The sequence below is a fragment of the Aythya marila genome (genome assembly GCF_965140915.1).
Source record: "Aythya marila genome assembly, chromosome: 9".
Taxonomy (NCBI): domain Eukaryota; kingdom Metazoa; phylum Chordata; class Aves; order Anseriformes; family Anatidae; genus Aythya; species Aythya marila.
The window spans coordinates 17,209,288-17,233,925 of record NC_139050.1 but is presented as its reverse complement, the minus strand read 5'-3'; the positions used below and the strand labels follow the sequence as shown (position 1 = coordinate 17,233,925).

General features: G+C 38.0%; 2 protein-coding genes across 5 annotated transcripts; one reads left to right on the top strand and one right to left on the bottom strand.

The window, feature by feature from the left end:
• Positions 1–1,343: 1,343 nt before the first annotated feature.
• On the top strand, positions 1,344–14,078 carry CAPN10 (calpain 10). Of its 4 annotated transcripts, XM_082767607.1 has the most exons (14): positions 1,344–1,522; positions 1,601–1,805; positions 3,131–3,262; positions 3,495–3,691; positions 4,882–5,099; positions 5,646–5,787; positions 7,509–7,675; positions 8,235–8,518; positions 9,004–9,206; positions 11,236–11,288; positions 11,406–11,491; positions 11,837–12,036; positions 12,334–12,379; positions 13,200–14,078. In XM_082767607.1, exons 2-14 carry the CDS (start codon positions 1,662–1,664, stop codon positions 13,227–13,229), a joined length of 1,902 nt encoding a protein of 633 aa, XP_082623733.1. In that variant the 5' UTR covers positions 1,344–1,522; positions 1,601–1,661; the 3' UTR covers positions 13,230–14,078. The 4 variants fall into 4 exon arrangements, with proteins under 4 accessions (XP_082623733.1, XP_082623732.1, XP_082623734.1 ...); XM_082767606.1 differs by having other exon boundaries at positions 1,620–1,805; positions 11,236–11,491; XM_082767608.1 differs by lacking the exon at positions 11,236–11,288 and having other exon boundaries at positions 9,004–9,058.
• Positions 14,079–15,154: 1,076 nt separating this feature from the next.
• Positions 15,155–22,976, bottom strand: LOC309881328 (cytochrome P450 2J2-like; the record flags this gene model as incomplete). The annotated part of the gene is made up of 9 exons (XM_082767173.1): positions 15,155–15,359; positions 16,678–16,819; positions 17,670–17,857; positions 18,493–18,634; positions 18,864–19,037; positions 19,292–19,452; positions 20,944–21,093; positions 21,604–21,766; positions 22,806–22,976. The coding sequence occupies 9 exons, from the start codon at positions 22,974–22,976 to the stop codon at positions 15,181–15,183; spliced, it is 1,470 nt and encodes a 489-aa protein (XP_082623299.1). The 3' UTR covers positions 15,155–15,180.
• Between the last annotated feature and the right edge of the window lie 1,662 nt (positions 22,977–24,638).

Genomic DNA, 24,638 nt, shown 5'->3' with positions numbered 1-24,638 from the left:
TGTTGCCTAAAAAGAAAGCAGCGAGGATGAAATCACACAGATGAGAGCCTCACTGTTCTCAGACAGAGAGGCCTTTTCTTCCCTTTCCTTCTACCAGCAGAGACCTCTCCCGTGTCAGCCCAGTTGCAGACCATGCAGCTGCAGCTCTCTTGCATGAGCCAGACAACAGGGGCCCTTATTCTTACTGACGACAGCGTTCCCTTTGCTCCCACAAGGGTCAAAACTCAAATGTGGAAAGTCTTGCTTGTTGATTAAATTTGCAGTGGGGAAGCCTTGCGTCTGTACAGTGGGTACACACAAGCAGCAGAGAATTTCTGGGTTAGCCAGTCACCAGACAGCAGTTGGATCATCTGATAGTGCCCTGGGCCTTTTTTTGTTCCCTGAAGGCTGAGGTTTGTGAGGAAGATTTCAGTGTTCATTTTGGATAGAAACAAATCTGTCCTCTGTGGTTCTCTCTCAAACAACTTTTGTGCCCATGGATCAGCTGCTGTAGCCACTAGCCTGACACTCATACCAGGGTGTATGTGATAAACCAGCGTATATGTGATAAACGATTTCTTCAGTAAACATCTTGTCCTCGTGCTGACTCAGCAGCCTGCTTACTTCACACTTTATCTGTTTGGGTAACACAAAGGTTTAAGACTGTAAGTGAAGTCTCCAAGTGACCTGCTTCAGTATGTCTGTGACACTAGTGGTTTAGTAATGGATGGCATGTAAGGGACCTCCTATTTCTGTTTCCTTGCCATGGGACTTTCTATAGAATATATGGATTTATATATTTAGATGTAAATATAGGTATACTAGAGATATCCTTTCTACAGAAGGTATAGCTTTTTGTTTTGTTTTAATGTATTTTTCCCAACTCTCTTTTATTAGGCAGTAGTGAGTGATTTTCACGCTATCAAAGTGTGAGAATTGCTGTCTTTCCTTGTCATCTTTGGCTTGCGGGCCATCACTTTGTGATAAACTATCTGTAACATGATCTGGAAGCCACTTTCTGAAGATAAACGCCATCTCCAGCCGCCATTCTCACGCGAGCACCATCTCCTTTTATTCTCCTCAGCACCTACGAGATACCCGAGGGATCCTTCAGCTCCCCTCCCGCCCCATCTGTGCCCCCAAATTTGCGCCAGGCGTTGCGGGCACCGAGCCTCCCCTCAGCGCCCGCCGGGCCCGGGGCCCGCTGGGCCTTGTAGTTTTCCCCTCTCCTCAGGCGGCGGCGGATTGGCGGCGGCGGCACCACGCGGCCGCTCTCTCAGTGGCCGCCCGCCCGAGCCGTTACCTCGGGGCCGGCCGAGGCGCAGGGTGACAGGCGTTGCCCCGGGAACGGCCCGCGGCGGCCATGGCGGCGGGGCGGGCCCCGCGCTGAGGGGAGCCTGAGGGGGTGCGTGCGGAGGGGCCGTTTTTTGGGGAGGCCGCCTTCCGATACCCTCCTCGTCATCCTCATCTTCATCGGCAGAGCGGGGAGCTTCGAGGGTGGCGTCTGACAGGAGCCGGCGATGGCGTGGCGCGGGGTGAAATTGTGAGAGGCTTTCTGTCGCCACACGGCTTTCCTCCTCCTTTCTCCGTTAAATCTAAGCAACGTTCCTTTGCTTTTCAGGGCGTTTGGGGATATAAAGTGTTGGAAATAGCCGGCCCAGCTGCTTTGGATCGTGTTGAAAATGCTGGGAGAGAAAAAGCAGTTAACGGTGAAAAGAGATCTGTACGCAGACCCCACGTTTCCAGCCAGCGACGCCTCTATATTTTTTAATTATTGCACCCCGCTTGCCCAGTTCAGAGGCGAGATATCTTGGTTGAGACCTCAGGTGAGTTTGAGGGTTTAAAAACCTGCAGTTTTGTGCAACTGGACTTTAAGGTACTAAATGTCAGCTAGCAATGAACAACAGCTTCTGTGTGTCTTTATTGATTAGAAGCATAGAATGGGTAAAAACAAAGCGTGTGAGTATTAACAATACACGTCTTATTGTTTTTAAGTCAGGGTTCATGTTTGTAGTTTTGATTTAAATCATGGTGTAGAACTTCGGAATTCCACAATGCCCGTAGAAATTCAGATATCTCATTGCAATTATGTTTCATCATACAAATAATGGGCATATCAAATTAAAAGCAACACTGCATCGTTCCCTTTTTTTCTAATAAATTGTATAATTTTTGAAAAATAACAGAATTTTAGAGTGTTTCTAAATGATGTTGATTCCTTTGCTATTGTTGAGGAAAAATTGTGCTTTGATAACAAGAGTTTCTTTTTTAGCAGCTCTAGTTTGTATTATTGCTTTAAAACTTCCATCTAGCTTTTAGGGACAGACATATGAGAACTAAAAAATTAGAATGTGTTTCTGCAGTACGTTCAATGAAAGTGAAATATTTATGATATTGCTTTCTATATGGGGGGGGGGGAATAAGGCTATAAAAATGTGACGGAGTGAAGAAGTACGTTGTCTTTAGTTGTATTGCTTTTCTGCCCTGCATCTGGGGAGTGACTGTGGAACAGTAGTGGAGCTATTGGTTATCAGATGGAATTCACACGCAAAAGCTTTGCCAGAGTCCAGTGTGCAGCTGGATTTTGTACCTTACGCCTTGATTGCTACTGAGGACTGATGAGTTAACTTCCGTTTTTTGCAGCGCTTGCAGATGCTCACTTTCAGATCAGGTTAAATTGTTCAAGACCTTGCATTTGAAGTAATCGCTTTCACTACCAACTAATCTATTTTTATCTGCCCTAGAAAAGCTTTTTCTTTTATATGGGTTTGGAGATTCTTGTAATTTGGGATGTCCACTGCGATGTGAATGGCATCGCTTCTATCACAGTTGATCATATATCTTGCAAGGAGCTGATGAATTAAGTTGTCTTTCACTTATTGACCTCTCTGCTGAGGCTGCACTTGATGGTGGCATTTGTGCACTAAAATCTATGCGGAAACTAGATTTACCTCATATGAAGTTCCTGTGAAAAGCCACAAGGCAGCAATTTTGTTGTTGCTTGCTTTAGCTGAGTCTGAAGACAAAATGTTTTGAGGTAAAAGCCCCCTTATTTTGTGAGATGTCTTGAAGCCCTCCTGGTCCCTGCATTACAGACTTCCTTAGACTGTTAGGCAACCTTCAACTTTAACTCCCCTTCTTTTACTTTCAGGACATCTGTTCTTCTCCTCGGTTATTTTCAAACAATCTGCAGGATGTGCAAGTGAAACAAGGAATCCTGGGAGATTGTTGGTTCCTGTGTGCCTGTGTAGCTTTGCAGAAGAGTAAATACCTACTGAATAAGGTATAGAGGTTTATTGTTTTATGTTTCAGATTTTTTTTTTACCTGATTTATATTTATATATTGTTTTCGAATCCCAATCCATATGAATATCTATTTTGTTATGCCTAGTTGTACTGTTTTTGTTGTGACTTTTTTTTTTAAAAATTAAATGGCTGGTATTCAGCATAGATTTAATTTGTTTCATTGAAAAAATACTAATTATTTGTCTCGATTTTGGCTTTTTTGCCTCTAGGTAATCCCTCCAGGTCAGCCCAGCTGGACAGATGAGTCATATCGAGGCTGTTTCACTTGTCGAGTTTGGCAATTTGGACACTGGGTAGAAGTAACGATTGATGATCGTTTGCCTTGCCTTGGTGGTAAACTCTGCTTTTCCCAGTGTCAGACAGAAGATTTGTTTTGGCTTCCGCTGCTGGAAAAAGCTTATGCAAAGTAGGTGAACACTGTTATTGAGGGAAGTAAAAGAAGGTAGAATACTTGTATATCTTACCTTCTGTTTACTCAGACATCTGACTGTTTTGGGCATAAATCTGCATATTATTCAGTATAAAGTAGCCAGCTTTTCCATACTGGGTTGTACAGAAGTCTCTTCCTAAACCTGTAAGGTGTGTTCTTGATTACATGTGGGATACAATAGTCTTAGGGAGAGAATTAGGGTGAAAAGAAAGAGCTGAAATGAATATCAACTTTTGGATTCAAATGATGTTGGTTAAGCCACTATCCACTGCTCACCTAATTTATTAAAGGGAACTCTTTTGATAGTATGGCAGTTTGAGGGCTCACTGAAAAGCAGACAGCCTGTAAATATCTTCGTGGAAAGCAACATTACATCAGTTTAAGCTAGCTGAGGTCATGACTGTGTGTTCCACTGCTGCTTTTGCTTTATTTGACAGTTTATTACTGAGTAGAAACAAAAAAGATTGTTAATGTGGTTGAAAATGTGGCTGGTTTATAAAACATCTTTCAAAATGATATCAAATCTATCCAAACCAGAATTTGGAGACAAAGTGCACTACCTAGAAGAAAGATTGTGTGGCTGCCAGCAGAGGGCAGAAAAAGACTTTAAGTATAAAGTAGTTTCTTCTGTAGATATGTTAAGTAGAAGGTGTGAACTAGCTAGGACATGCTAAAGTTTCTCAGTACTGTAGGTCTGAAAGGTTATGCTCTGTTTTGTGTAGGATCTTGTTGATCTGTCTAGGTAGTTTTTTTCTAATTTGGTTTGCTGTTTTGTATCAGGTAGGGTAGTCTCTTGATTTATTTAAATTGTTGAAGGAAACACTGTGCAGAGTGAACAAAAGTAATAGAAGGAAGAAGAGAGTACTTATGCAGAAAGCATTGTGAAAGATGATGTGCAAATAAGGTAAAAATTATTAGGCTAGAACAGTTCCTATATAGGAAAGAACGAGTTAATAAAATTCCTGTCAAACAATGAAATATCTGATGGCTTATGTATTCTTTAGGTGAAGTATTCTGAAAATAATGCAGTTTGTGCATTCTCTTGCTTACTTGGGGATTAGGCAGGGTGCAGTCATGATTGTGATGTAGGGGAAGATTGAAAGGACAAAAGAACCTTTTTTTCTTTAGTTGTGCTTGTAGAAACGTTTTCTTCTATTTTTCTGTAGAGTGCATGGATCTTATGAACAGTTATGGGCAGGACAGGTGGCAGATGCTTTGGTTGATCTGACTGGAGGCATTGCTGAAAGATGGACCCTGAAAGACCCTGGAAGAAATGTAGAGAAAGAGAAGACTGGTATGGTTTTGAAGAAAGAATTGTTTAGGAGATTAATGAATCTAAAGGAACAGTGTGTAATAAGCTGCTCAGTCCTCAATTCCAGACAAGGTAACAGTAAAGTTCTAGATGTTTAAAGGAAATTTTTCAGTTTAACACTGTTCAGTGCACAAGGCAGACAGCAATTGCATACTGCTGATTCTAGTACCATGCATGTTCTGTTGTGCAATTTTATGTAACCTTGGATGAGTAAAGATTTAAGGATATTGTTAAGTTCAGAATGGAGAGTTTTTGGGGAGGTGCTTTTTATATTAGGTGCATGGGAAGGTATTATGATTCACTCTCAAAACAAACAAACAAAATCACCCAAATCCCAACCCAAAAAACCTTAATGAATTTCAGCACCAAGAATTTGTAGATGTTTGAGATCAACTACTGAGTTAAAATGCTTTAAAATTTACATTTTTTTTTATTTCTATATGGTTACAAATAACACTTGTTTTTAATGCTGTTTTTATACTGATCCAATAAACAATTTCCTTTTAGCTCAAAATTGCGTTCTTTCACAGGATGGTTTAAAGTCTGTCTTTGTAAAATATGGAGTGAGTTCTTCTGTATATTTTCTAATCCTACATTATTATATTTTTTTCTCTTCAGGTGCAAGTGAACTAGGAGAATTTCATGCCTTTATTGTGATAGACATGTTGAATCTTTCTGAAGTGTCAGGCAAGGAAATTGTCCTGCTACGAATACGAAATCCCTGGGGGAGGCGGTGCTGGAAAGGTCCCTGGTGTGAGGGGTAAGTAGGTTTATTTTCATTTGGAAAATGATTTGTGAAAGTTCTGAAGCTCAAGGCTGAATGTTGCTAATAGATTAAAGTGAAGGAGAGAGGCTTTATTTGGTATGCAATTGTTTTGAGAGTCCACTGGTTCTAAGGCTATTCACATTGATCTAATAATTCTGGTAATCTAAAGTTTTAATGTCATTTTTTTGTTTAACAAAGCATTATATCTTTATGTACAAATACGCTTAAGCTGTTTGTCTTCTGTCTCCAATTTTTGTGGTGCCTTTGTTTTCTGGGCAGTTGGTCAAAGGACCTTTGCTTAAAAGAGGTTTGTGGCTTTTTATAAGTTGTCACTCAGCTTTACTCAGCTGTTCTTGTTTGTATTGTCTCAGCTGCAGGAAACAAAAAACTTTTGTTTAAAACACAATACAGCAGAAGGATGTGTATGCTTTTTGCTTGTGTGCTCTCTTTCTGTTTCTGCAGGTTAATATGAAGAGAAGAAACTGGAATTGATGCAGAGTTTATATATAAAGAAAAGATCTATTTTTAAAGGAGATACAGAATTTTGTTTAGCAGTTCAAATAGATAGCTTGCACATAACAAGAATGAAAGGGCAGAGACCCTCTTAGCTTATTTTGAAAAGTGTTAGGATATTTAGACTGTAAAAAAGAACACACAATTCTGGACCCAAGGAGCTTTCAGCAATAAATTATAGTAAAATATGATTGTGCTAATAAGCAGTTCAGAAAGAGAGTGGAGGTTGTTTGTGTGTGTGTCCCGAGTTAAAAAGATATCTCAGTGATGCCTCCATCCCTGCTGCCACTCTTATAAGGCCAAAATTCTTTACTCAGAGGGTGGTGAGGTCCTGGCACAGGCTGCTCAGAAAAGTTTTTATTGCCCCATCCCTGGAAGTACTCAAGGCCAGGCTGGAAGGGGCTTTGGGCAACCTGGGCTGGTGGGAGGTGTCCCTGCCCATGGCAGGGGGTTGGAACTGGGTGATCTTTAAGGTTCCTTCCAACACAAACCATTCTGTGATTCTAAAGTGATTATACTTTAACGGTTTTTACTTTGGGTAGAGTTTTGGATATATTCTTAGTCTCTTGCAGTAGTTTCTTTGTCAAACAGTGACTTACCATACAGCTGAGAAGATAGCATTTCTTTGAATGGCCTTAGAGCCCTGTTTTTTTTTTTTTTCCTAAGTACTGAATCCATATGGATTCTAACAAAACAGAAATGTTGCAAATATTGGCTTTTAATGGGCCCTAAATAAAGTTTAGGGCTTAGCCAGCAGATTCTCATAGGGACAACTTGGTGCTTTATACAAACAGTGGTTTTTGATGTTTGCTGTGCAGCACTGAAGTTCTTTTAGAGCCATCACTGTGCAGCTTGGCTTACTTTCCTCACTGGTTTTAACAACCATTAAAATCATTATTTTGGCTCCCGCAGTTTGGACGCTGTGCTGTGGCTATTGAAAGCAAAGTAGTTATTTCAGCTGTAAGTATTCTACTGTACCTTATCTGGTGTTAGTTTGTTTCTAAGTTTTCTCTGAATGTTTTGATTCATACTTTCCATTATCCATCTCACTGCCTAGCAAAGTGTACACAGGAAACATTCTATGCAGGAATATGAAAACAAAATGAAACCTTTTTTGTCCTACACAAGTTTGCTGCATGGGGCAGAAGATTGTTACGGAACTCAGTTGGGTGAAGAACTGAATCTTAGCTTTTGTCTTACAGTGGTCAAGGATGGAGCCAACTAGATCCGGTAGTTGCCTCAGAACTGCTCTCACAGATCCAAGAGGGAGAATTCTGGGTCGATGAAGAGGAATTTTTCAGAGAATTTGATGAGATTACCATGGGCTTTCCAATCAACGAGGAAGGACAACTTCAGAGCCTTTATACAGGTGTGATATGAAAAAACAACTTTCTTGTACAAATAATGTTATGTCAATGGGAAAGTCATTTGAACTGCAAATGGCTGCAACTAGACCGTCATTTCTTTTTCTCAGTCTTTCCTACTTCTACACCTGTAGACCTTTTCTGTCTCTACTGCTGGGAAAAATAGAGGGATAAAAGGAAACTGAAGATCCTTAGAAGGGTCTTTGATATTCCTCAGAAATCTAGTTACTTGCTGGCCTGTTCAGAGATTAGCGTTCTTGTTTGAAGTTTAGACAGCTCCTATTCTGGAGAGTCTTTAGATTTTTTAGTGAGATAGAAACTTCAGATTTCTAAAACCAATTCCTTGTTACTTTTAAAGCTCATGTCATCTCAGTCTGCCGTTACCAGACGTGACATACATTTTTGTGCCTCTCAAAATCTTGTTCATACATGTCTACTGGGAAGAAGTATCAGGGCTACCACAGCATGTTCTCTTGGGCTAGGGAATCTCTGCTTTGCCATGTGTTTGTTGTATAAAATTAAATAACCTCTGGTGTCTGCACCATGTTTTTCTTATTTTGTTAGAGAAAGTGCTGTATCACTCTCAGAATCTTTTTGGATCCTGGGTGAGAGGCCAGTCTGCAGGTGGCTGCCGTAACAACAGCAGCTTCCCTACCAACCCTAAGTTCTGGCTGAGAGTCTGTGAGAAGAGTGAGGTGTGCATTGCTCTGCTGCAGAAACACAGGAAATACAGTGCTGACTGGGCTGGAAGAATTCAAAATCTAACTCACTTAGTAGAGAAAAATCTGTCTTTGACTGAAGGCATGCAGGTGAAGAATTACCAGGCTGTGGGATTGCATGTCTGGAAGGTAATTTGGAAGTGATGTTTTTCTTTTTGCAAAAAAGTTTCAAAACATTATTGAAACATCTGACTAAAACCATTCATTTTTTGCAGCAGTGATAGGATTCGACAGTTCACATATTTTACACCTCGTATTTATGTTAGAATGATCCCAATTTATGTCACAAAGCAGATGCTCTGTGTACAGCCTAGGAGTGGACTAGTACTTGGTTCTCATCTTTGAGTGCCAAGATCCAGAACTTTTGAGCCTATTCCAAACTAGTGCATGATATTTCAAGCTGATTATTTGATGACAATACCTAAATGTATTCCTCCTAAATATTAACACTTTCTGTTCCTCTTTGATGTTCAGCTTGTCTGCTGATATTCTCTTCCTTGTTTAATTTTGTAAACGTGTGCATGTTTAAAAATGGTTTAAAGAATATTTGATCACTTCTATTAAAAACTGCTCATTTTCCTAAAATGCCATGCATTATTATGCATCTGTTCTAGGTGGAGAAGAAACGATTTAACCTTCCAAAGACCCTCTCTGCTCCTCCAGTTGTAGGTACCATCTGCCATTCGTATGATAGAGAAGTGCATGTATGCTGTGACCTTTCACCTGGGTATTATCTTGTGGTTCCCAGTACTTTTCTAAAAGATGCAGTAGGGCATTTCTTGCTTCGTGTATTTTCAACAGGACGAATCTCTCTCAGGTAGGTTTAAAAGGAAACAGAAACGTTCTTAAAGTTGTGGGCATGCACAAACACACGAAGTATAGGGTTATGTGCCAGTGTTCAAAATGTTTCTGAAGAGCTTTGCAGAGCATCAAATAATAGTGTTGTTTTCTCTTTGAATTTATGTAAGTAGTATCCTGTCTCCTTGTTTTTTTGGATGAAGCAGCTGTTACCTCTTCTTTAAAATATCACAGAGTCAGCTGAGTAGCATCCTGACTCTAAATTGTATCCCAGTGTTCTGAGAGAGTGCGTATTTCATAAAAGAGCTGAGCAGGTTTCTGCAGAACAGATCTCTCCTATGTGGAAATTATTTCTTAGCATTGGGAAAAATGAAGGTGTACCAGAGAAGTTAAAAGCAGCTGTTACTATAGTCAGTGATGGGAAGGAAGAGCCGTATATTATCATATACTGAAGAAAGTGTTGGCACATGTTCTAACAGATTGCCTGACATGCAGTGTTGTGAGCAGTACAGTTTCAAATGCAAACAGAGTGTCAGCAGTAGACTCAGATGACATAGTACCTGTAGCTCATCTTTGCAGAACAGGTGTGAAAAACAGCACTGACATAAATGCTGTCTTCTTTAGTTGAATGAAGGATTGGATTTTGAATTAAAGCATTCACTGCTGACAATATGGCAAAGTATTTTAATGGTGAAAGCCTTAAAACATTACCGTTTTGATCAAGTGCTTCGAAGGATCACCGTGTATCATGTCATATTTGATCTTCATAACTTGTGATGGAAAAATAGACTTTTATAATGTACTTGAAGCAGTCTTTTTCCCCCAATACAACAATGCTTGCTGATCACACACAGGATATCAGCAGTATCAGTCCAATAGCTTCTGATCACTTTTAGTATTTTAACTATAGCAGACTACAGAGGTATCTCAACACTTTTAAGTCAGTTATTTATGAGCAATTCTGGGTTAGTGACCATACGGCTGAAATAAATGCTAAAGAAGATATGATGATGAGTAGTTGTGTGGAGTCAACAAAGTTGTATCTTCTTCCAATAAACCTGAAAAAAAAAAAGGGGTTGCCTAACAGCTTGTGCCTGGTGTATATGGAGGCAAATTATACTGTTGGCAATGTGTTTAAAAGCTGTTCAGATTTTTTGGTATTCTGATAGTACGCTAACAGCTCATATGTCCTTGGACAGAAGCTGGCAAATTGCAGTATAAAGTCAGAACATGGATTAATCATTTACTCTGCAGAATTTGTAGGCAAGGTGGCATTGAGTTTTAGACTGGATAAAGGTCTGCAAAATGATGAGGCTAATTTTGCTGTATGGGTGCAAGATGTGGATGTTTATTGGAAGTATATTTGGTTTCTGGACATAGCATCTGTGGAACACTTGACTGGATATTTTATCCCATCATCTGTTGCTGTTAAGTATAACACTTCTGCCTCTGAAACAGAGGTGTCATCCTGGATACGTGTCTAGAATGGACAGTCATAGAATATCAGAACAGCTGTTACATTAAGTGGATGGAAAAGTGGAAGTGAGGACAGATGGTATGTTTGAAGTTAGATTGTGATATGATTTCAAATGCTGTGGAACTGATGTTGATACTAGTTTGTTCATATGGCTGTGAGAAGTGGTGCTGAGCTATGATTGAAATGTGTTAATGTTACAGCGATAAAGTCAGCAGGTAGAATGGAATTCTCTGAATAAAGGCATGGTGGATCTAGGATCTACCCACAGTGTATGTTTTGAACGTACTGAGAGGTGCTTGTGTGTATTCAAGGCAACACTATCAGCTGTATTGCTTTCAATTATACCTTACAAAACAGCATTGATAAAAGTGGGTAAACTGTGATACATCACAAATGTATAAAAATTTATCTGGTTTTGATGCATAGTTTGTATATGCTATATTCTTCTGGATGTCACTGTGTTCATGTAAGTTTATATAATGCTAGTCTGTTTTTGTGAGATGGTTTTCTAAATCTGTGAAATCATACAGATCTTTGTGCATTTAGTTTTGTTCTCTCTTATGTTTGATAGTGAGGTAAAACCACCACCACCAGATGCTGCCCTCTCTGAAGAACTCCCAGCAGGTGAATGGGAAACAGTGCAGCTGCAGGGATGCTGGAAAAATGGGCAAAGTGCTGGAGGTAGCAGGAACTTCCCCTCCTTCCATATCAATCCCTGCTTTCCCCTCTCCATTCCTGCAGGACCAGGAAAAAGCAGTGTGAAAGTTACTCTCCGTCAGCACTGCCAAGATAGCAAGTGTCGTCCAATAGGTTTCCATATATTCCAGGTAAGACTTCTTTTGATCAGCTTGCTCATTTGCCAGGTGTGAAGGTAAGCCTGTCAGTTATTTCAGTGCTCCTTGCCTTGGCAAGGGACGTTACTTTTAGGAGAAGTTCAAGCTGATGCTGTGTAAAGGATCAAATTTCCTGGGATTGATTTATCTGTACTTAATACTGCCATCTGGATTTTCTGAAGGCCTTCCCATCCTTCTCTTCTACAGCTCTGTACATAAGAATGAGCATTTGAAGTGTAGTAGATACATAGAATATGCCTTACTATGCTGTATCTGGCATTTACAACTGTAAAGACTGAAATGTTTGAGAAGATAAGAATGTTTTCTTTCTTTTTGCAGGTGCCTAACAGCAGTTGGAAACCAAATACTTCCTCTTTTCTACACTTGGAGCCACTGGTTAGCTGTGTACCTCATTGCTATTCACAGGAAGTAAGCCAGCTTTGCAGGCTTCCTGCAGGAAATTATGTAATTATACCATCCACATACTTGCCCAATACAGAAGGCAATTTTACAGTGGTCATAGCAACCAAAATAGACAGGTAAAAATATGTTGCTTTGTGTATTTTAATTTTTAAAGCTTTTTAAGAAACGGGGATGTTTTTTGACAAGCTGCATTGAGTTGGAAGCCTTATTCCATGTAGTTGCTCCTGATGTGAGTAATAGCAGATCTGAATCAGAGTCTATAAATTCTGTAAGATTGTGTTAATATTCCGTACGGGTGAGAATGTGGAACAACACCTAGCATAACAATCTTCTCTTTTCAAAGTGTGATAAAGTGATTTACAAGATCCCCTAGCACTTTGCACAGAAGTAAGTGTGGTTTTCATTTTCAACAGGAAACGCATTCACAGCCGAGAGACACTTGGACAAGTATTACAAGAGGTAAATGATACACTTCTTAATTTCAGTTGTCCTAAAGATGACACAGAGGCATCATCAATGCTTATGTATTAGCTAATATTTGAGAGTTATGCATTAGTGGACTGGACTTTGAATGCTCTTATTTACTCAATGCAAATTGATGATCAGTGAAGCAGTTAATCTTTTTCTTGTTCATCTGCCGAAGCGCTGTATGTACCTTCCTCATGGTGCTTGTTATTTTAATATCTAGGAAATGAAGTATGTAGTGAAGCTCTTTATTACTGTTTTTTTGGAAAAACAACGTTGTAAGACTGAAGGGATATATTTAAAAATGCATTTCTTATATATTCTGTGAAACTGTTTGGACTTGAGCAAAGGGTACTGTGTGACATCAAGGGAACAAACAGGTCAGATTCTTCAGGACTTCAAAATTTGGTGAATTTGGAAATGGTAGTTGTAGTTTGCATATCAGTGACAGAAATTAATGTCTGAATCTAATGTTCAAGGGCATAGTGCTCAGTGCTTTCAGAGTTTTAACCTCTGAAGGATCTAGGCAGTCTGCCTTACCAAGAAGTTGGGCTGTCGATTTCTAAGGTGCATCAGAGTAGAGCTGGATGTCAGTGTATTTGTCTAGAAGTTTGCAATTTGTGATTACTGAAGTTAAGGAATTAACAAGCTTTTTAGTTTCTTTAAGACATTTCACAGGCTAAACTAGCTTTTACTCTTGGTTTCTAAATCTTTCTTTTATCTATTTTACTTAAATTCCTTACAAATTTCTTCTTTTTCTTGACAAAATTAACTGATAAAGTAGCTATTTTTTGCCTTGTTCACTTTCTTACAGGTTTCATTTACAACGGTGATGAAAAAGTAATCTGGAATTCTCATGCTGTCGTTTTGAGAAACCTTGAAAAGCTGAGGAATGCTTCACTTATTGCTGGTTTTGGATTTGAATGGGATAAAAAGAAGATACTCGTTGCCCCACTGTTTTTTCCAATGGTACCGTCAGGCCAACAACGATGTCCTTGTGAAAATACCTCCTTAATCATGTACACTCTAAACATGTTCTTCCCATGTGTTTTAGAACCAGCATTGTACAGTGAATCTTCATAATGTACCTCAGTTCTTCACAGATACAGGTGGAGAATATGTGCATGTTTTAACCCAAGCTGCAGTTTTAGAAGAAAACCAGGAATTGTAGGTGCATAATGGAATAATATTTGGTGGGAAAAAAAATCAAGCTTACAGAAGGAGACCAAACTTAAGGAGACCAAAGGGTAAACATGAAGGAAAGAAACTGGAGTCTTTATTCAGGTAGGACATACCTCAAGAACCATCAGAATACACTGGAGTAGAGAAAGTTCCTACACTGCCAGTCATGCTGCCGAGCACTTTATTGCGGGCCCTTTGCTGCACCGTGCAAGTCATAGGGTGAAAAGAATTTTTTGTGTGAGTTTTTCTTTAATGAACACCACGAACAAAAGAGATAAGACTTGAAAACTTTTGTTTATGGACTACCGTGTCAGACTGTTTTTGTAAATCTGTCAGAATGTATTTTACGCAAGATCTGCCCTCACTGTAAGAAATACGAAGTTTAAGAGACTTTTCTTAATTTCTGTTAGAAAGTATTTCTTATTCAAGAAAGATTTTTTAGATGTTATATTTTCCTCAATAAAAATGGAGTAATGTTAAAAAGTTTTAAAATGTCTTTTATTAAAAAGGTGAAAACTGTCGATGCCATGTCTTTTTGTTCTACAATTTTCACTAAATGGAAGGTGATAATTGGAAATACTAGGAGAATAAGGCTTTCCTTTAGTTTTATGGCTGAGAAATAAGTAACTTTCTGCTTGTGCTTTTAACTACGTTCTAGCATAATTTATACTCATCCCTACTGAACCTTGAAAACTGATAGTACCTAGGATGCTTGCGGCTGCATTTTAAGTCGTCAAAACTTTTCCACGCCTGTTGTGAAAGTATGGGACAATGAAAGAAAAGCCCCTGTGGATAATGGATATCTACTGTGCTTGCTTTAACAAATATTGCCATCTTCATTATTTTCTTCATTTCTTGAAAGACTGTTACTTTCCCTTCAAATAGCAAAATATTGGATGACATAATGGTGTTTCTAAGTAGAAGAAGGGAAATTCATGAGGACACCTAGATCTGTGACGTGATGAAATAGTGAACAGGTACTGAAGTAGTAATGTAAAAAAAAGTGTAAGTATTTCTAAATCGAGTATGATTATAACAGATCCTATTCTGCATAAATTTATGCATTTGTGAAGCTTATATACTATAACATACAGTGCTTCCAGGGAGTGTGAAAGGAAAAGAGCCAAAACTTAGTTTGTATAACCTGGTATCTTCTGCAGAAGGATGTAAGAGAAGGCCTTCTGTGAATGCAGAGGAGTAACAGCATACTGAAGCAAAACTGTATTTTCAGGCATCCTTGCTGCATCAGAAGAGGTGTGCCATTTTAAGTGTGATTAGTGACTGAGTGCACATGCAGGGAAAGCTTGGTACAGGTTGCTTCTCTAAAATGCTACATCTGATTCCACTGCTAAAGTGAGTGTGTAAATATGTTTTTGGTAATGTTTTTGAGTATTTATATACACCTAAGACTTCATTATATGAGCTTTGTTAGGTAAACTTATTTTAATTTCAAAAAGCTCAACTGTATGAAATCAGACCCCCTAAATAAAAATACTTCTATGTTAACTTGCTATACTGCATTACCTAAATTTGAATACAAATGAGATACTTGTTCTTTAATAACTGCAGTTACTGACTGGTCAAAGTCCCTCAGCTTTGTAGGATGTTGCAGACTAACGTGGAATAGCCCGCAGTTTATATGGATGTGGCTGCAGTATCGCACCCAAAATATACTCCATGTTGATTTCCTTTACTCCCTCAGGGAGCTGGAATGTGAATGCCCGAAGCAGGTTGGTAAAGAAGATGAACAGTTCAACTCGTGCCATCTGTTCCCCCAAACATACACGGTGTCCTGCAGGAAAAAGGGAAAAGAAGTTAGCTGTGTAAAGCTAAGCTGTGAAAAAGAACTTAAAACAGTATTCTATTGAGTTCCATAAATCATGTAAGCTAATTATTTTCTGAAGAAATTTTCTGTTTCCTTTTGTCCTGTAAGGACAGAACATGCCTTTAAGGTGTCGGGACATTTATTTACCTGAGAAACTGTTTTTCTAATTATGTAAAGTATCTTTTTTCCTGGAACATGAATGAGATTCTGCCTTTTTACATTTGCTTCATGTTCTGTGTGTTGTGTTCTGTGACAACCACAAAGAACTTGGCTAAGGAGCCAGGTTTTGTAAAGCTTCATTACTTCAGAGTCTTTAGATGTTAAGTAGGGAGCACTGGAACATTGTAGCATGCAATTCTGGAGATAAGAAGGATGTAAATGGTCTTTCTCCAAAATAAATTAAAAAGGCTATATTGGGTCCTTAGAGCCTAGTACCTTTTTTCTAACCTTGTCCAGGAGCAGATATTCAAGGGATGGGAGTGAAATATAGGCATATGCAGAATGATGTATAGGCTCAGTGATTCATTTTGACGTACTGTTTTTATAGTATATTTCAGAATTTTATCCAAAGTACATTTCATATATGTAATATCTATATATTCACACTTTTTAGAATATGTTATATTTAAATACTCAGATTATATAAATCGATAACCACCAAAGCAAGTTAAAGAATTTCCTATGCCGAGGTTGAAACGGTAACATAAATTAGTTATCTTCATTCATGTAAACTGGTGGCAAGTTTTTTGATTGACTATATAATGTTCTGTTAGATGCTTCGCTTTGCTGATTTTCTGGAGGTACAAGAGAACCTGTAACTAGATTATTACTGCAGGATTTGGGAGACTGAGATTTGATTTCCTGATTTATCACAGATTTTTCTCTGTGTGCTTTGTGAAATCATATTACTTTTGTCTTTGAGTTCCCATTTGTAAGGTGAGAATAAAACCTCAGAATGAGGTTTTATAACAGCCTTGAGGATGTTAAGAAGATAAAATATGTTAGGGGCTAAGAAACTGAGATAACCTGATAGTAGGGACCATACATATACCAAGAAGATAGCGTTATTCCTCCTAGCCATACTTATCCTCTGTTTTAATGCATACAAAAATCAATACAATACAATACAGTATTTCTGGCTTTTACAGTAAAACACCTGACTTCAAATATTCATACCAAATATGTTTTTATCAAAATGCTTTTAAAATGTTAGAATTTAGAAACAGTGTTTTTTTAGTTGTGCTGCAAGATGATGAACAGAAATGCTGAAATGTCAGGGCATTACCTGCTGAGAAAGGTAAGAATGCCTCTTTGTTCACAAAGTTGCCATCCAAGTCAAGGAAATGATTTGGGTTGAACTTCCAAGGGGTTTCCCAGTGCTCAGCGTCATACACAACAGAGTGCAGATTTGGCAACAAAAGTGTGCCCTGCAAGAAGAAGCAGAGATTATGTTTTCTATGTGACTGACTTTTCTGTCTCTTTCCTTTTGTCTAGTAGATAATAGAGCCATCCTGTGTCTGCGGCGCTGTGTCTGGATTCAGCTTGGTCTTCTCCTGTGTACATCCAGGCATAAAAAACCCTTGTATCTTCTCTTTGTTGTGAAATATTACGTGTCTGGCTCTGTCTACATGTTATCTCATCCTAGGGCTACTGAAGTGTCTTCCTGTCTGAGCTAGATTGCAGCTTGAATCTTTTTAAATGTCTGCCAGAATAATCATAGTAGCTTTCTTCTTTTGTACTCTTTACTTATCTTTCAATTCCATCACATCAAATTCATGCTGAATGTGTTTGGGACATTCCTAACATGTCAGTGTGACTGTTAGATCTGTCACTATAATAAGCCATCATCATCTTAAGTGTGTGGTTTTTGGGATGTGTTGTTTATTTGTTTTTTAATTGGCAGGGATAATTATGGCTCCAAGCTGCCCCTTAATTGTGAAAGTTAGCTGGCATGTGATTCATTAAACACCATTTAAAAATCATTCCTTAAAACACTTGCTCTGCTTTGAGGCCCAGACATCATCTGTATTTGGCTATCAGGAAGAAGGATTTGAATTTTCCTGATGTATGTTTACTACCTGTCCTGTTAGCTTTTTTCCCAAGCTGTTTCTTTTGTAACTGCTAATGAAAACTTAGCCCTGAGCGCTTAGCTTTGTTTCATACCTGTGACGTGCTACAATATGCTCTCTATGCCAAATTAGGAATTGTTGGAGCTAAGGTGATAGAAGTACTAAACATGCATAATCCAAAGCTTAAAAAAAAAAATGTATTCTATACCTTTTTAATGTGAAAGCCCATCAAAGTTGTATTCCTCATGCATTGTCGAGGGACCCCAACAGAGGTAATGTTGCTGTACCGCAAAGTCTCATGAATCACAGCGTTTGTATAGGGCAATTTTTTACGGTCTTCATAACTGATGAGATGGGAGGGTTCCAGAGCAGCCTCTATCTCTCTATGAACCCTTTCTGCAAAGAAATGGAAATATTTAAATTTATTTTTCCCCTTTGTTTTCAGTTTTGTGTAAGTGTGGACTAGGACTGGGGAAAAAGAAATTGTGTTGTTCTGAAATGCCTTGGCACATAGCTCGACTGCTTTGTTGGTTTCAGTTGATCAAAGAAATGCATGTTCCCAAAATGCAGGATGGTCTCAGATTTAAGACACACCCCACTTGCTTATGAGGGTAATATCATTCTGTATTTAAAAAAGGAAAAAAAAAGAAGTGATGGGTTCTATTTCTATAATGCTTATGAATACTTACCAGGTAGCTTTGAAAAGTTTTAACCTCATTGAAGGTTAGGAAAAATCTTGATTGCATACGAAATCATGTAATTAGCTAGCTATTCTGTATTTATCTCATTAGAAGAGGTTGGGAGGGGTTTCTATTAATTTATTCTAGTCTTGCTTAGTGAGCTGGTGAGGAGAACACACTTCTGTTTCATTTGTTAAACTTTCTAGACCTCAATTGTTGACATATTACCATTTGAATTCATTGCTAACATTTATTTGCTGTGTTGCAAGGGATTGAGCTCATACTTAGATTGCAATGACGTTCACTATGATGTAATGTTGAGTGCAGTTCTCTGATAAGGCTTTTACTCACCTTGTATTTCTGGGTATTTCACCATATAGAGCAGTGCCCAGAGAAGAGTGGTACTTGTTGTTTCTGTCCCTCCCAGCAAAAGATCAACCACGGTCTGAACCATGTTGTCTTTATTAAATGTAGAGGTGGGGTCATCTTTCGTCTGTAGAATGTATTCACAAGAAGACTGTGAAGCGGAGATTTTCAGACTTACCTCTGGTCGTGTAGCAATTGGTTTTAATGGATGAAAATGGTGAGCAGCTCATCAAAGCAAAAAAATTCCGTGCCAAACAGAGTGTGCATATAAGAATTCTATAGTAATTATTTAAGAGCAAGTATTTGTAGTAGGCACCAAGGCCAAATAGAGGTTTGTGTGGTAAACAGATACTTACTTTTTCTATTTGAGCTAGGTAGAAGTCAATGAGATCCTGTGGATCGCCTGCTTTCTCCCTCTCGTGAGCATGGACCTCATTCATAACTAAATTGTGCATGAAGTCATTGAATGCAAACACTTCCTGATGCGGTCCTGGGAAATGGTGCATAAGCCATGGAAAAGCATCGTACATCTGTGAATTTAAAGCAAAAGGAAGAAATGTGAGCTCTTTTAAACTGAGAACCCAATTCCAATTTACTGATTACTGTGCAAAGTCACTGCAACACTCATTTCAGTTAGGGGAGGCAATACACAAGTCGGAAAGTGGGAAATAATGGAATGGAAATGTTTGAAAGTAATAATCACTGACTTGACTTCCTTTTTTTCTTTTAATTGTGAAGTACAAATGCACTTTAAGGCACAAGAGCAAGAAAATTAGATTCTTACCCTGCCCCAGATAGTAGCTTGAAAGTAGATCACAAAATAAATAGCTTTGATAAGCTTGCTGAAAGATTCATCCTCACTGGAGAAACGATGTCCGAAAACAACAGCACAGATTATATTTGCAATAGCATGGACAATGAAAGTGCGGGGGTCAAAAGGCTTGCCTGTGAATATAGGAGGTACTTCTGAATATTTCTGAACAGACTGTAGTGAGAAATAATACAGGAAGAAGGCAGCTTATTTTTTTTTTTTAATAGTAAAAGGAATAACAGTTCAAGTATATATCATAAGATAGACAAATTTCATACAATTGAACTCTAATACAAATTAACTGGATGGGTTGTATTTGCAGGGAGTCTTAATTTTCAATCTGCTTTTAATTTTTATAAAAACACTAATTATTGGCTTTGAGAAGGCAAACATTAGGTTTCCTTTCTCCTGCCTCTGACTTGTGATCCAGGTTGCCTGAAAGCATGAGCAAATCTGGAGACAGATAAGTAAGTCTGGAAAAAAAGAAAGCAACAAAAAACAGGAAAAAAAAGGTAAAGTCTGAATTTCGTAGTCATGTTAAAATGACTTGTGTGTTTTGTGTTCAAGTGCATCATAACACTCAGCTATATATATATATATATGACTATTATTTTTTTATTCCCACAGATTGGAAAGGCAAAAGTTGCATAATGCTTACTTTACAGGATGGAACACAGCCCCCATTAAAAAGGGTTAAAGTAAACAGAGGCAAAAGAAAAAGAGGCTAAACCTGGAAAAAAAATCAAATGAAATACACATTTAAATGGTGAGGACAACCTTTGAATTATACTAAGGAAAACGGTGGATTATGCGTTTCTAACTTCAGTCCAACATTTGTAGTACTTGGAAAAAGTAAATGCAATTATTGGGTTTGGTATGGGGAAGAATTGCATGGAAGGTAAAGATTTGGGCTGTACCGGGGACTCAGACTAGATGGTTTACTCGTTTCTTACATATCCAAGGATCTTTAAAATGTTGCTCTCAGAAGATGGATGGGCCATTTTGCTATATCTAGGGCAAAGTGAGCTGGTAAGGGACCTTAGGAAACTTCTCTGGTTTCATATCAGTATAGAATATGGTGTGGGTGAAGGATTTGGCTTATCAAGATATTTATATTTCGTTGCTTTATTTTGGCATCTTGCTAAAATTCTACTGGTTTCTATTTCATCCAAACCCTAAAAAGGAATTTTGTTGGACAACTGAACGATACATTCCTTGTGCTGGGCTTCTTTCTTTGCCAAATCCTGAAGGCTTGCTGCCCTAGAATGACTTTTAGCAGGTCACAATTTGTGTTCTTTATGGAAGAAAACAGGGTTTTTCTATGGGGTTTTGATAGGGTTTTTTTGAATGTAAAAATTGTTACCAGCTGTCCTTGAGACTGTGTTGATAATAAACATTTTACTAGCCCTACTTTAAAAAACAATTTCATATTGCCAGCTGTGCAGACAAAACATTTTTTTTTTTTTTTGCTAAGAATGCAATTAAGAAGCTGGTAAAGTCCCACTAATAGGAAAAATAATACTTATGTTACTTTAAAAAAAAAAAAAAAAGTGTGAAACTTTTATTCCCCTATCTTAATATATTTCAGAAAATGCTCTAGGTCTTATTTTTTCTAGTGAATTTACCTTTTGTGTTTGCAAAGATGTCCAGAAGGTGATGGGCCTCTGTTTGAATTTGACGCTCCAAATTGTTCTTACCAAGTCCAAGGCTTCTTATAACTGTCATGCCAAAGCGTCTCTGTTGCTTCCAGGTGTGCCCACTTGTCAGAAAAATACCTGAAGAACACAGAAATCTTTATTTCATTGTTGGGGAGGGAAATCCTTTCACTGCAGGAGGCAAAATTGGATTTAGATTAGGTTATATTTCACTAACAAAAAAGATATCATGATTTCAGATTCTGACTTGTTTTCTTCCTTAGGTGCTTATGACCCCCAGCTATATAGCTGCTTGTAACTGTGGTCCTGGAAACTGAGTGGTAATGTGTTTTGGTAAAGGCAGAACAGCTTTCTCTACCAGTGTCTTCTCTGTGAACATTGTTCTGTTTTAGAACTGATACAATTGAAGGGCAACTCCTCTCAGGAAGTATTTCTTTTAATGTACTGGAAAAAGCCAGTAGCATGGTCTATAAGAGGATATATTTTTTTCTCCTTAATATACTAGCTCTGTGTGGAGCCTTTATGCTACATAAGCCCAGTTATGTGTTTGTATAACAGTAGGTTGTGTTTCATGGGAAAGCATCTTTCTTCTTTGTCTTGTTCATATTTCAGTATGGTAACATCTCCTACCTTTCTCGCCCATCATGTCCCTGTAGAATGGGGTGAGAGGTCTTCCAGAAGTCTCCTCTGAATGGGTGATTATGCCCTCTTTTACTGCTTTGTACCCGTTCAGGATAACAACAGGTGTCTGTCCCATCCACACTGTGTAGATATTCCCATAGATGCTGGTTAACTGAAGAGTTAATAACAGTGAATTAGTACATGTGACATAGGGAATACATACACTTAATTATTCATTTTAAGAGTTTCCTGTTGCCATAGCTAAACTCATTTGCCATCAAATTAGGTCAAGGGTATCAGAAAAATTTAGCCTTCTGTTGTAATGTGCTTTGGGAACAGGCAATAATCAGACTTTACAGAATAGACACTAAGGGCATCTCTCAAAAGAGCACCTCTGAAAATGTCACAAAGAAAACAGGTCTCTGTCAGCTCAGAATCAAAAGAACAAGGGAATACCTGAAAAATCACCCAAATTTTCTGTTAATTTTCTTTAATGACCTAAATTGTCAGATTTTTTTTTTGCTTCTAGCTTCTGGAGAAAGCAAGGCAATATTTTTGGATTCTTTCCTGTAGCTTTCCCATGATTATTCATATTCGCCTCTATTGTCCCTCCTCAGATTATACTCATATTTTTCCTTAAAACAGTTTGAAACAAATTCCTTAGTAGTAGTTTTATTTGGCTTATAAAAGACTCATGTCACAAGCAGAACAGCAATCATTTTTTTCCTGTTCCATTTTAGTAATAATCTGTGCATTGCTGACTTTTGGTGGACAAACAAGGGGTCAATTCACAGTATATGTTTGGTCTTCTAATGGCCACTCACAGCCTGGACGTGTTCCAGTGATATTGGTGTCAGGCAAAGGAAATTCTACTCGAGATGGTTTACAAGATGAGGGATATCAATATGAAAATAGAAAACAAAACTGACAATGGAATATCATGGTATTGCATTTAGTCTTTGTGATAATGTTATACGTGTTTTTTACTGTATCCAAAAGAGAGAGAGAAAATAAGTGATAAAGCATTGTGATATATTTTACTAAGGAACATTTTTTATTAATGCAGGTTTTTTGGATTCTTTTATATTAGTTGATACTTTAGATTGAAGATTAAAAAAAAAAAGCCTGAAGTTTAGACTCTTCCTATGCAATGTACGATCTAAGTTAGAATAGACTCAGATGGATTTTCAACCACAGATACAAATAAATACCTTGGTGAGAGTTTCTCTGCGAAGTTTGAAGTCCAGCAGCCACAAGTTTCCAATGACAGGGAGAGGAACTGGTCCTGGAGGAAGCTGGCTACGCATCCATTGCAGCTTTAGGAACTGCAAAATCAGGAGAGATGCTACCAGAGCTATAAAAATCTCAACAATTCCCAACATCTTACAAAAATTTTTGCTTCTTGCTGTTTTTGTGTATGACTTTGAAAATATGAAATTGTGGAGATGAATGAGTTTGCCTCTACTGAAGTCTGCCTCTTTCTAGAGAAAATACACCATCTCTCTCTCTCTTATTCTCCCTCCTTCTCTCTCGACCTGCGGTTTTCCCAAGCTGAAGTCCTTAGAAAACTTTGAAATATGTGATCCCTTGCAGTTAGCCAAGCCACACCTACTCCGTTTTATGATCTGTAGTTGTGATCTGTCTCTTTCTTAGCATTTTGTTTCCTTCCTATTGTTGATATTGGTTCTAAATGGTAATTGTCAGTTATTCAAGGATATCAGGTGTCTTGCATCATGGTAACACCTCCTGTAGCTAAACACTGAAATAACAGGGATGCATTACTTCTTACCTTTCTGAAACACTGCAACTATGTGTTTTCTTTTACAGAAGCAGAAATGTGTACTTAATACTTGTCTGTTAGGATACAGTCTCTGAGGAGAACAAGAATTGAATTCAGGCAGCATAAGCCTAAACAAAGTGTCCTAATACACATATTACACTTCAGACATCTACTTTCCCCTTTTATCATATTCAAGATTAAGTTATGACATTATGCTGAACATAATGGAGACAATATTGTGCTGTCAAGTGGATATTATGGTGTTTTCTGAACAGTTTTTTTACGCCAAGGATGCAAATTTCCTGATGGAAATTTTGGATGGGAAAAATGCAGAGGTCCTGTTATATTTGTGAAAAATAAAAATAAACTGAAGAAAGAGGCTTAACTGTTATTAATTTGTTGATCCAGTAAGCTTTCCAGGAGGGGTTTGTGTGTAGCAAATTTTAACTTGAAAAGAGTCTTATATTTGTTATACACTGACTTTCTTTGATGTAATCCATGGATAGAAGGTTGCTTTGAGAGTTCTTGGAATCTCCACGACTGCAAAGTTAACAAATGGCCTAATTTTGGTATTTTTGGACAAGATGGTGGAGTGAGGTCTCCTTTCTGGTGATTTTTTTCTTTGACTCATTTAGAACAGTATTTCAGACCTCATCCCCCATCTTGTCTCATGGGCCTATGTATGAAATTTTACTTCATATAGTTTTTTTTTTTTTATTATTATTATTTTAATTAGCTGATACACTACATTGGATTTTTCAAGACTTGAATAAGAACACAACTAGTATTATTATATACCTTCAAGTAAGTATAGGAGATTAAATTAATCCATACGAATTGCTTGCTTTAAAATTTTACTGTATTTCTATGTCTTGATAAATTTTGTTATCTACAGTTTCCAGCCCAAAACTTTCCATCAAAATCCAAGTTACAAATTAGACATGAAGTATAACGTAAACATGATGAAATTGGCTAAATGACTTACTGTTTGTGTGTGTCAGAACTTTACTTCATTGTATGCTTTTATCCCATTTTCATCCAGCTGGACCTGTATAGTTAAAAGGAAAGAAGTACTATTTTATTTCTCATTGTTTGTGCACTTACCATTTGCAAAATCTGTGACAGTGAAAGGCCACTGAGAGCTGTTGACGGATGCATGCCATCAACAAAGGTATGACTTAACACACATCAAAATTACCAGAACTAAGCCAAGTTGAGCCTTAAAATTACCTATTAATAATGGCAATTAAATGCCAGTGTGCTT

Excerpts from the sequence above, each read along its gene's own strand:
- CAPN10 (XM_082767606.1), top strand. The coding sequence starts at position 1,662 with ATGCTGGGAGAGAAAAAGCAGTTAACGGTGAAAAGAGATCTGTACGCA. Across the intron at positions 3,263-3,494 it reads GTAAATACCTACTGAATAAG|GTAATCCCTCCAGGTCAGCC; the intron begins GTATAGAGGTTT and ends TTTTGCCTCTAG. Across the intron at positions 9,207-11,235 it reads ACAGGACGAATCTCTCTCAG|TGAGGTAAAACCACCACCAC; the intron begins GTAGGTTTAAAA and ends TATGTTTGATAG.